At 42.7% G+C, this 12989-nt stretch overlaps 1 protein-coding gene across 1 annotated transcript in view; it reads right to left on the bottom strand.

The window, feature by feature from the left end:
* Nucleotides 1-1589: 1589 nt before the first annotated feature.
* The window catches only part of ephx4 (epoxide hydrolase 4), a 47776-nt gene continuing 36376 nt past the window's right edge, over nucleotides 1590-12989 (bottom strand). The window contains exon 7 of the mRNA XM_067989656.1: nucleotides 1590-2220. Within this exon, the coding sequence (XP_067845757.1) occupies nucleotides 1998-2220 (223 nt within the window). The 3' untranslated portion in view covers nucleotides 1590-1997. The remainder of the gene's footprint in view (nucleotides 2221-12989) is intronic.

The raw sequence follows: 12989 nt of genomic DNA, 5'->3' as shown, positions 1-12989 counted from the left end.
AAAGTTAATTTTCAGTACTAAAGAGGTTGTTTGGCAGTTATTAATACTTACCACACCGTGAAAAGTTAGTTTAGATCTGAAATAACTCAGCGTATCTTTTATCTGGCGAGATTAGTTAATTTCCAGCTGGGCAGGAGAGCAAGTTCATGCTGGTCCATTGATTCCAGCCTGTGATATCTCTAACGCAAAGCTGTCAGATCAACAGGGAATCAGGAACAGCAAGTTCCGGATTTCACCAGATTTGATCTTTGATTTGTCCATTAATAACGGTGAGCGCTGTTAGGCTCACCGTTATTTTGCGAGCAATTTCCAGCCCAATGTTGCTATACTAAGAATATACCAGATAGGTAATCTGCTTTCAATATTCTATGGATGAATATATACACCCTATATGGGGACCAGATTGTAGTTACAGCATTATTTTCAATATACTGGCCCAGAAATTACTTAGAAAAAAAAAATTGAGCTCAATGGCGCTCTCCGTTGTTAGTGGCAAAATTGAGGAGCAAGTTCCAGTGTTCGCACATGCGCAGTGAAACGCGGAAATCCGGAACTTGCTCCTTTTGGTTTGCCGGCGATATGACAGCTTCGAATTAAAGGGATATCACCGGTTGGAATCAGTGGAAACAAGGGACCAGTGCCAAAATGCTCATCTGCCCATCTGGAAAGTAACTGATATTGCCACAACAAGTATGCTTAAAAATACCAGGTCTAAACGAAGTTTTAATAGCACGTTAAGTCTTAATGACTGCCAAACAACTAAAAATTAACTTGTAAAAATGTGGGGTCTCATTACCCCTTAGTTTAATAGTTTTTGGTCATTAAATTTTTTTTTTAAATTAAAAAATTTAATTTAAAAAAAAACTTTTACCTTCTGTCTTTATTTAATTCGATTATTTCTTACCTTCTCTTTTTTCGCTGTCTATAACTGTTTTTACAAATGATTTGAGTGTTGTACCTTTCACTTCCTGGATTTAACGTTCCAAACTTGCAGAAACTCTTCGCATCTTGTCAAAAATGCTGCAAACTGACTGGTCGAGGGGAGTGTGTGATCCTCTCGCTTCTCCCATGGGTCTTAGCTTCACTGGAGGTAACACTGGGCTCTTCTCCACTTCCGAAAGTGCACCCAGTAAAGACCGCGATAAGTTAGCAGGTTAGTATAAATCTATGGAACGGCGAGCAGAGTTGGTTCACCGCTCTGAGCAATTTCTGGGCCATGATCCTTGTCAATAAAAACATCAATCTATACAACTTATAAATATAAAATATAAACATCTCCATTTTCAGAAGTGGCACTCTTGTTTTGTTTTCTTAAGAAAGTAGTGAAAGGCACCACCAAGTAAATGAAAACAGTAAAGAGCATGTATCAGTCATTTACATAGTGACATCACTGTTTCTTATTTACAAGTTTTAAGGCTGGTGTTTTCATGTGCAAAGATTCAGGAATATATGCTGTCTTATAAGATTTCGGACCTCTTTCGATTTAAAGCTGCCACATCCCGCCCCCCCCCCCCCACCCCACAAAAGTCTTTTGGAGCTCTACACTGAAAGCAGCAAAACTTAAAAAAGTTCAAGTTTTGTATGTCTTGTCAATTACTTTCTGAGACAGATCATTCTTTTTTGTTTCAACTCCTCGGCCAGTCCAAGTATACAGAAATGTAGTCATTTTTAATCTAAGAATCTTAGTCTATACATGTACATACAGATATATATATATATATATATATATATAGATACACACACATATGCACATTTTAAAAAGGGATACCACAGCTTCAAATGGTTACTGCTCAGCATTACACGTAGCCTAATAAATAGTGTGCCAACAAAGTACGAACCTTACAAGCAGACTTTCATTCAGCACCACTGAAAGATTTTAGACAGCACGTGTAAAGGGAATTAGCTACAGTTAAGCGACACAGAAAAACATTCACTTTTGACACTGGAACCTTCGTAAAATCTTCTCATCTTAATCATATTATCAGTGACAACATGTTTTACTGGTCTTCCTCCTTTAAAAATGCCCAGATCAAACTATTCACTACTTGTGGTTGATCCTGCTGAAGCCAGTGGCTGGCCTCAGGCACAATATTCAATCTGAAACGATTCCTCACATAGGTCTTTGTGACCTCGGCTGTTCCGAATTCCAGAAATTCTTCTTTTTCTCCCCACAGCAACAGGGTGGGTGACATCACCTCATTCTGATTCAGGGGAAGGCTACTGTAAAACAAAAGTAATCATTGTTTGAGAGCGAATGGCTGTAAGTTTAAACTCGAGATGCGCAGGAATTCAGGCTTCTATTTTTATCCAACTAAAAGACAAAGTCAAGAATGCAGAATGGGCAGTTCCTTTTTTGTTCTGTTACATTTTTTTCCTGTTTTTTTCTTGTTGAGGCACCTTTACATTTAGTGCTCTTGAATTCAGATTGCGGGAGAGCGGACTGGTTCTGAGTGCAACGGAGCAGAGTGAACACAGCTGAGAGTTTGGTGAGTGTGGGAGTTTAAGGGTTAATCTCTTAAAATCTAGTGTAAATTGCTATCAACTGTTTAAGTTCAATTGCTAGCAACTGTTGAAGTTCAATTTTGAAGTTTAAATTTTTTAATTTCTGTCAGGCTTAAGCAGAGACAAACAAGCAAGCTCTCCTACTGGAGAGCTGCTGTAGTTAGTTAATTGGTTAGCTGGATTAAACTGGTTCCTGAAACAGGAGCAGGCCTGGCTCATCCGAGTCACAAACAGTAGAAATACAGGGGCCTATGAGTGCAACCGGCATTGAGCACAACGTGAACAGCTGAGAGTTTGGTGAGTGTGGGAGTTCAGTGAAGTGGGGGAAGGAGGTGCTGCTTTTCCTAACTTTTTCCGTAGAGCGGCGGCGGACCTGAGCAGCAGAAGACTGAGAGCGGGGATAAAAGCAGCAGCAGACCTGCAACAAGAGAAAACTACTGTGAGACGTCACAGGTGAGTCAGAGAGGTGAACGCAGTGTAAATCTAAGGTAAGTCATGGCAGCACAGCTCGCACCCGTGATATGCTCCTCCTGTACTATGTGGGAAGTCATGGACACTACCAGTGTCCCTGGCGACCATGTGTGCAGGAAGTGTGTCCAGCTGCAGCTACTGGCTAACTGTATTTTGGAGCTGGAGCTGTGGGTGGATTCACTGTGGAGCATCTGTGATGCTAAGACTATTGTGGACAGCACGTTCAGTGAGGTGGTCACACCGCAGGTAAAAATTATGCAGGCAGAAAGGAAATGGGTGACCGCTAAGCATAGTAAAAGGACTAGGCAGGTAGAGCAGGAGTCCCCTGGGGCCATCTCCCTCTCAAACAGATATACCGCTTTGGATACTGTTGGGGGAGATGGCTTATCAGGGGAAAGCAGCAAGAGCCAAGTTCGGGGCACCACGGGTGGCTCTGCTGCACAGGAGGGGAGGAATAAGAGTGGCAGGGCTATAATGATAGGGGATTCAATTGTAAGGGGAACAGATAGGCGTTTCTGCAGCCGCAAACGTGACTCTAGGATGGTATGGTGCCTCCGTGGTGCTAGGGTCAAGGATGTCACGGAGCGGCTGCAGGGCATTCTGGAGGGGGAGGGTGAACAGCCAGTAGTCGTGGTCCATATCGGTACCAATGACATAGGTTTAAAAAAAAAGGGATGAGGTCCTGCAAGGTGAATTTAGGGAGTTAGGAGATGAATTAAAAAGCAGGCCCTCAAAGGTAGTGATCTCAGGATTACTACCAGTGCCACGTGCTAGTGAGTATAGGAACAGGAGAATAGACCAGATGAATGCGTGGTTGCAGGGATGGTGTAGGAGGGAGGGATTTAGATTCCTGGGACATTGGGATCGGTTCTGGGGAAGGTGGGACCTGTACAAGCGAGACGGGTTACACCCGAGCAGGACTGAGACCGATGTCCTCGCGGGGGTGTTTGCTAGTGCAGTTGGGGAAGGTTTAAACTAGAATGGCAGGGGGATGGAAACCTGAGCAGGGAGTCAGAGGAGGGGGAAACAAGGGAAGAAGCAATAGGAATTCTATCATGTTATGGTCGCTCTTCCCTAAGGGACCCCGCACAACAAGATTGTTAATTAATCCTTTCTCATTGTATAATACCCAGTCTAGGACCGCCTGTACTCTAGTTGGTTCCTCAACGTATTGGTCTAGAAATCCATCATGTACATACTCCAGGAATTCCTCCCCCACTGTATTATTGCTAATTTGGTTTGACCAATCTATATGTAAATTAAAGTCACCCATGATTATAGTTGTACCCTTCTTGCATGAGAAAACAAGGGCAAAAAACAAATAGGGCCATAGTGCAAAATAATACGAAGATGACGAGCAATCTTAAAAAGACAAGTCTAAAGGCGTGGAGCGTTCGCAATAAAGTAGATGAATTAACAGCGCAGATAGATATTAATGGGTATGATATAGTTGCGATTACGGAGACATGGCTGCAGGGTGACCAAGGATGGGAACGGAACATCCAGGGGTATTCAATATTTAGGAAGGACAGGCAAAAAGGGAAAGGAGGTGGGGTAGCATTGATAGTAAAGGAGGAAATCAATGCATTAGTGAGGAAAGATATTGGCTTGGAAAATCACAATGTGGAATCTGTATGGGTGGAGCTAAGAAACACCAATGGGCAGAAAATGTTGGTGGGGGTTGTCTATAGGCCCCCAAACAGTAGGGGAGGGCATTAAACAGGAAATTAGAGATTCATGCAAGAAGGGTACAACTATAATCATGGGTGACTTTAATTTACATATAGATTGGTCAAACCAAATTAGCAATAATACAGTGGGGGAGGAATTCCTGGAGTATGTACATGATGGATTTCTAGACCAATACGTTGAGGAACCAACTAGAGTACAGGCGGTCCGAGACTGGGTATTATACAATGAGAAAGGATTAATTAACAATCTTGTTGTGCGGGGTCCCTTAGGGAAGAGCGACCATAACATGATAGAATTCCTGATTAAGATGGAGAGTGAAGTAGTTGAATCCGAAACTAGGGTCCTGAATCTAAATGAAGGAAACCACAAAAGTATGAGGTGTGAATTGACTAGGATAGATTGGGGAACTTTACTAAAAGGGATGACAGTGGATAGGCAATGGCTAATATTTAAAGAACGTGTGCAGGAATTACAACAATTATTCATTCCTGTCTGGCGCAAAAATAAAACAGGAAAGGTGGCTCAACCATGGCTTACAAAAGAAATTAGGGATGGTATTAGATCCAAAGAGGAGACATATAAAATTGCCAGAAAAAGCGGCAAGCCTGAGGATTGGGAGCAACTTAGAATTCAGCAAAGGAGAACAAAGAGATTGATTAAGAGGGGAAAAATAGAGCATGAGAGTAAACTAGCAGGGAACATAAAAACTGACTGTAAAAGCTTCTATAAATATGTCAAGAGAAAAAGATTAGTGAAGACAAATGTAGGTCCCTTACAGTCAGAAATGGGGAACAAAGAAATGGCAGAACAATTAAACACATACTTTGGTTCGGTCTTCACCAAAGGAGGACACAAAAAATAACCTCCCAGAAATGTGAGGGAACCAAGGGTCTAGTCAGAGGGAGGAACTGAAGGAAATCTGTATTAGTAAAAAGTGCTAGGGAAATTAATGGGGCTAAAGGCTGACAAATCCCCAGGGCCTGATAATCTCCATCCCAGAGTACTAAAGGAAGTGGCCCTGGAAATAGTGGATGCATTGGTGGTCATCTTCCAAAATTCTATAGACTCTGGAACAGTTCCTACAGATTGGAGGGTGGCAAATGTAACCCCACTATTTAAAAAAGGGAGAGAAAAAACAGGGAATTACAGATCAGTTAGTCGAACATCAGTAGTGGGGAAAATGCTAGAGTCTATTATAAAGGATGTGATAACTGAACACTTGGAAGGCATTAATGGGATTGGACAAAGTCAGCATGGGTTTATGAAAGGGAAATCATGCTTAACAAATCTACTGGAGTTTTTTGAGGATGTAACTAGTAGAATAGATAGGGGAGAACCAGTGGATGTGGTGTATTTGGATTTTCAAAAGGCTTTTGATAAGGTCCCACACAAGAGGTTAGTGTGCAAAATTGAAGCACATGGGATTGGGGGGAATATACTGGCATGGATTGAGAATTGGTTGACAGACAGGAAACAGAGAGTAAGAATAAACGGGTCTTTTTCCGGGTGGCAGGCAGTGACTAGTGGGGTACAGCAGGGATCAGTGCTTGGGCCCCAGCTAATCACAATATATATCAATGATTTGGATGAGGGAACTGAATGTAACATTTCCAAGTTTGCAGATGACACAAAGCTGGGGTGGAATGTGAGCTGTGAGGAGGATGCAAAGAGGCTCCCATGTGATTTAGACAAGTTGGGTGAGTGGGCAAGAACATGGCAGATGCAGTATAACGTGGATAAATGTGAGGTTATCCACTTTGGTTGTAAAAACAGAGACAGATTATTATCTGAATGGTGATAGATTGGGAAAAGGGGAGGTGCAACGAGACCTGGGTGTCCTTGAACACCAGTCGCTGAAAGCGAGCATTCAGGTGCAGCAAGCAGTTAGGAAGGCGAATGGTATGTTGGCCTTCATTGCAAGAGGATTTGAGTACAGGAACAGGGATGTCTTACTGCAGTTGTACAGGGCCTTGGTGAGACCACATCTGGAGTATTGTGTGCAGTTTTGGTCTCCTTATCTGAGGAAGGATGTCCTTGCCATGGAGGGAGTGCAACAAAGGTTTACCAGACTGATTCCTGGGATGGCAGGACTGACGTATGAGGAGAGATTGGGTCGACTTGGCCTATATTCACTAGAGTTTAGATGAATAAGAGGTGATCTCATCGAAACATATACAATTCTGACAGGACTAGACAGACTAGATGCAGGGAGGATGTTCCCGATGGATGGGGAATCCATAACCAGGGGTCACAGTCTCAGGATACGGGGTATGCCATTTCGAACTGAGACGAGTAGAAATTTCTTCAGAGGGTGGTGAACCTGTGGAATTCTCTACCACAGAAGGCAGTGGAGGCCAAGTCATTAAATATATTCAAGGAGATAGATATATTTCTTAATGCTAAAGGGATCAAGGGATATGGGGAAAAAGCAGGGACAGGGTACTGAGTTAGACGATCAGCCATGATCATTTTGAATGGCAGAGCAGGCCCGAAGGGCTGAATGGCCTACTATTGCTCCTATTTTCTATGATTCTATGCCATCAGGATAAGGGATCCGGTTTTAGCAACCTAAGTGCAGGATGTCACACTATGGCCATCACACTCATAATTCGAAGTACAGAAGCACTAATGTAAAAACTGTGGGTCTACAATTCTGACATTGGAAGGAGAGGGCTGGTTTTAGGCATGTAAAAATGGGAGCTCATGGACATTGTTCTTCCATGATCTGAACAACAGATGTGCTAAATATAAGCACATCTTAAGAGGTTTTACATGATGTGGAGATGCCGGTGATGGACTGGGGTTGACAATTGTAAACAATTTTACAACACCAATTTTACAACACTTTTACATGATAGAGCTACTGACTAAAGGCAGCTGTGTACCCAGCAGTTCATAAGAACATAAGAAAAAGGAGCAGGAGTAGGCTATCCAGCCCCTCGAGCCTGCTTCATCATGCAACAAGATCATGGCTGATCTTCTACCTCAATGCCATTTTCCTGCACCATCCCATATCTCTTGAATTTGGAGGAGGGGACCGAGTGTAACGTATCAAAGTTTGCAGATGATACAAAGATGGGAGGGAAAGTGGAGAGTGAGGAGGACATAAAAAACCTACAGGGGGATATAGACAGGCTGGGTGAGTGGGCGGAGATTTGGCAGATGCAATACAATATTGGAAAATGTGAGGTTATGCACTTTGGCAGGAAAAATCAGAGAGCAAGTTATTATCTTAATGGCGAGAAACTGGAAAGTACTGCAGTACAAAGGGATCTGGGAGTCCTAGTGCAAGAAGATCAAAAAGTTAGTATGCAGGTGCAGCAGGTGATCAAGAAGGCCAACGGAATGTTGGCTTTTATTGCTCGGGGGATAGAATATAAAAACAGGGAGGTATTGCTGCAGTTATATCAGGTATTGGTGAGACCGCACCTGGAATACTGCATACAGTTTTGGTGTCCATACTTAAGAAAAGACATGCTTGCTCTCGAGGCAGTACAAAGAAGGTTCACTCGGTTAATCCCGGGGATGAGGGGGCGGACATATGAGGAGAGGTTGAGTAGATTGGGACTCTACTCATTGGAGTTCAGAAGAATGAGAGGCGATCTTATTGAAACATATAAGATTGTGAAGGGGCTTGATCGGGTGGATGCGGTAAGGATGTTCCCAAGGATGGGTGAAACTAGAACTAGGGGGCATAATCTTAGAATAAGGGGCTGCTCTTTCAAAACTGAGATGAGGAGAAACTTCTTCACTCAGAGGGTGGTAGGTCTGTGGAATTTGCTGCCCCAGGAAGCTACATCATTAAATAAATTTAAAACAGAAATCGACAGTTTCCTAGAAGTAAAGGGAATTAGGGGTTACGGGGAGCGGGCAGGAAATTGGACATGAATTTAGATTTGAGATTAGGATCAGATCAGCCATGATCTTATTGAATGGCGGAGCAGGCTCGAGGGGCCGATTGGCCTACTCCTGCTCCAATTTCTTATGATGCCTTTTAATATCTAGAAATCTACTGATCTCTGTTTTGAATGTACTCAATGACTGAGCCTCCACAGTCCTCCGGGGTGGAGAATTCCAAAGATTCACCACCCTCAGTGAAGAAATTTCTCCTCATCTCAGTCCTAAATGGCCTACCCCTTATTCCGAGACTGTGACCCCTGGTTCTAGATTCCCCAGCTAGGGGAAACATCCTCCTTGCATCTACCCTGTGGAGCCCTGTTTAAAAAAAAATGTTGTATGTTTCAACGAGATCACCTCTCATTCTTCTAAACTCTAGAGAATACAGGCCTAGTCTACATAAGCTCTCCTCATACGACAATCCCGCCATCCCACGAATCAGTCTGGTGAACCTTCGTTGCACTCTCTCTATGGCGAGTATATTTTTTCTTAAGTAAGGACACCAAAATTGTACACAATACTCCAGGTGTGGTCTCACCAAGGCCCTATATAATTGCAGTAAGACATCTTTACTCCTGTACTCAAATCCTCTTGTAATAAAGACCAACATACCATTTGCTTTCCTAATTGCTTGCTGCACCTAAAGGTTAGCTTTCAGTGACTCATGTACAATGACACCCAGGTCTCTTCGAACATCAACATTTCCCAATCTCTCACCATTTTAAAAAATACTCTGTATTTCTGTTTTTCCTACCAAAGTGAATAACTTCTCATTTTTCCACATTATATTCCACCTGCCATGTTCTTGCCCATTCACTTAGCCTGTTCATATCCCCTTGAAGCCTCTTTGCATCCTCCTCATAACTCTCATTCCCACCAAGTTTGTGTCATCAGCAAACTTGGAAATATTACATTTGGTCCCCTCATCCAAATTATTGATCTAGATTGTGAATAGCTGGGACCCAAACTCTGATCCCTGTGGTACCCCACTAGTCACAGTCTGCCAACCTGAAAAAGTTTAACACCTTATACTGTGAATATTTTATGGGTCTGCAATGAGAGCACTTTAAGGTACATAGTAAGGTTCTGGTAACAGCAAGGATATTAAAAAGTGTTGATTGGAGGGAGCAAAAAAAGAAAAAAATCAGAGGGTGTATCATCCCAGTTAACTCTTGTGTGCTCCTAACTACATACAGAGGTTTGGGAGCAGGTCATCTGCTCAGGTTAACCAAAGACTGTTGCATAGTGCAGGGGAAGAATGCAAAAAAAAAAATCACCATAACAGCAATGCGTTGGTTCTATCTAAAATCTCTCTTTACACAAGAGTGGTGACAAAATGTGGAATTCACTACCACATGGAATGGTTGAGGCAATTACCATAGATACATTTAAGGGGAAAGCTAGAAAGGTACATTAGGAGAAAGGAATAGAAGGATATGTTGCTGGGTGAGATGAAGTAAGGTGGTTGGAGGCCTGTGTGCAGCATAAACACTGGCACAGACCTGTTGGGCCGAATGGCCTGTTTTTGTGCTGTAAATTCTATCTATTGTAAAATAACTACACCATAATCTGTTGGGAGAGATAAGTTGAGCAGAGCCTAGGGCAAAAATAAAACAACTTTGAGCTAACTTAATTAAATAAAAGTAAATTTCAAGAAACTGTAATTTCCAGAAATTATACACTGATTCGATGAAGACACCTGAGGATCCATCCTTGGTCCCTGCTTTTCCTCATCTACTTGCTGCCTCTTGGCAACATCATCCACAGATATGGGGTCAACTTCCATGTGTCTGATATCCACCACCTCTCTCGACCCACCCACTGTGTTGTTAGACAGTTTGTCTGACATCTAGTATTGGATGAGCCACAATTTCCTCCAGTTAAACATTGGTAAGAACAAAGCCATTGTCTTCATCCCCCATCACAAACTTTGAACTCTTGCCATTGATTACATCCCCTTTCCCTGCCACTGTCTCAGAAACCAGACTGCTCACAACCTTGATGTCTAACTCAACCCACGCTGAGTTTGCAACCTCTCCATCTCAAAGACCACTTCCATATTATTGCCTGCCTCCACCTAAGCTTAGCTCATTTACTGCTGAAACCCTCATCCATGCTTTTGTTACCTCCAGACTAGACTATTCCAATGCTCTTCGTGGCTAAGTGGTAGCACTCTCGCTTCTGAGTCAGAAGGTTATGGGTTCAAGACTAGACTACAAAATCTAGGCTAGCACTCCAGTGCAGTAATGAGGAAGTGATGCACTGTCGAAGGTGCCGTTTTTATCAAAGATGAACAAAGTTGATTTTTCTAATTTATGTGCTTAAATTTGTTGTTGGGATAGGGATTGTTCGGGCACTGGCCAGATAGATCACAATGCTTATCCCAGTCCTGTACGTTCCTATGTCCATATGTTCTTTGGAGGTTTGGGTTAATGGACATTGTTGGGGCAGATTCAAGGGAGCTTTACTCTATATTTGGCTATGCTATATGTGACTTACGAACATACATGTAAACATAGGAAAAGAACAGGAAAGGACCAGCAGGTTCATCAAGCCTGCCCCATTCAGATATGGTACAATCACATACATAATTTACCCATCCTTTAACTACATAATCTGCTGGGAGAGGCAAAATACAGAGAAAAAAGTCCTGTAGCCGATTTAGGAAAAACTCATTCTCCAACCCCCTAAGGCAATCACACCATAGCCCATTACTCATCATCAACCCAGCTAACCCAAGTTCTTGATGCTGAAACTGAGAATGTTTACTCCTCAGCACTGGTGTTCCTTACCATGATAAGCACAAATTTATGCAAATTAGATTTTTAAAAAAAAACTTTGTTCATCTTTGATATCACGGGGAGATGATTAATGGGATGCGATTTATTTTTCATTTGCATCTTTATAACCCAATTTTATTGAACTAGACTTTGTACCACAGAATGATGGAATACAATAAACTCAAATTTCTGGTCATTACTGTAAGCTAACTTTCACTCTGGTGTTATTCTATTTAAATAAAAATGAAAAATTACTAGTGTGAAGACTATACTAGTATGAAAACAGTATCCAAGCTAATATTTACCCTTCAACCAACATCAGTAAAACGGATTATCTGGTCATTTATCTCATTGCTGTTTGTGGGACCTTGCTATGTGCAAATTGTCAGTTGCGTTTCCTACATTGCAATGGTGACTACACTTTAAAGTACTTCATTGACCGTAAAGCGTTTTGGGACGTCCTGAGGTTGTAAAAGGCATTATATAAATGCAGGTTGTTCTTCCACTACATTGTCTATTTAGCTGTGTATCAGCAAAGTGTCACTCCTAAATGTCTTGTGGGTTGGAATCATGTTGTGTGATATTAACAAATAGGTTAGTGAATTAACCTGTTTATCTTAAACAGGGTAATGACTTCACTAAAATAGCCATTTTAGTGAAGCCATTACTGGGGAATTTCTAAAGAATTTCCAATATCATACTGTGCAATTTCAAGCTGAGTCTGAACATGCACTGATCGCCAGCTGACTGCAGTGCTTCCTTCTTTTTTTCAAATTACTGTATGCTGTTACAGTATAGCAATTTGTCCTGTCCATAAAAGCAGAACAAATCCAATCCGGCCAATTACCGCCCCATCAGTCTGCTCTCAATCAGCAGCAAAGTGATGGATGGTGTCGTCGACAGTGTTATCAAGCAGCACTTACTCACCAATAACCTGCTCACCGATGCTCAGTTTGGGTTCCGCCAGGACCACTCAGCTCCAGACCTCATTACAGACTTGGTCAAACATGGACAAAAGAGCTGAATTCCAGAGGTGAGGTGAGTGTGACTGCTCTGGACATCAAGGCAGCATTTGACAGAGTGTGGCACCAAGGAGCCCGAGTAAAATTGAAGTCAGTGGGAATCAGGGGAAAACTCTCCGATGGCTGGAGTCATACCTAGCACAAAAGGAAGATGGTAGTGGTGGTTGGGGGCCAATCATCTCAGCCCCAGGACATTGCTGCAGGAGTTCCTCAAGGCAGTGTCCGAGGCCCAACCACCTTCAGCTGCTTCATCAATGACCTTCCCTCCATCATAAGGTCAGAAATGGGGATGTTTGCTAATGATTGCAGAGTGTTCAGTTCCATTCGCAACCCCTCAGATAATGAAGCAGTCTGTGCCCTCGTGCAGCCAGACCTGGACAACATCCAGGCTTGGGCTGATAAGTGGCAAGTAACATTTGTGCCACACATGTGCCAGGCAATGACCATCTCCAACAAGAGAGTATAACCACCTGCCCTTGACATTCAACGGCATTACCTTCACCGAATTCCCCCACCAACAACATCCTGGGGGTCACCATTGACCAGAAACTTAACTGGACCAGCTGCATAAATACTGTGGCTACAAGAGCAGGTCAGAGGCTGGGTATTCTGCGGCGAGTGACTC

Source organism: Heptranchias perlo, chromosome 9 (genome assembly GCF_035084215.1).
Source record: "Heptranchias perlo isolate sHepPer1 chromosome 9, sHepPer1.hap1, whole genome shotgun sequence".
NCBI lineage: Eukaryota > Metazoa > Chordata > Chondrichthyes > Hexanchiformes > Hexanchidae > Heptranchias > Heptranchias perlo.
Note: the sequence above shows the minus strand (reverse complement) of the source record. Positions and strands in the feature narration are given on the sequence as shown.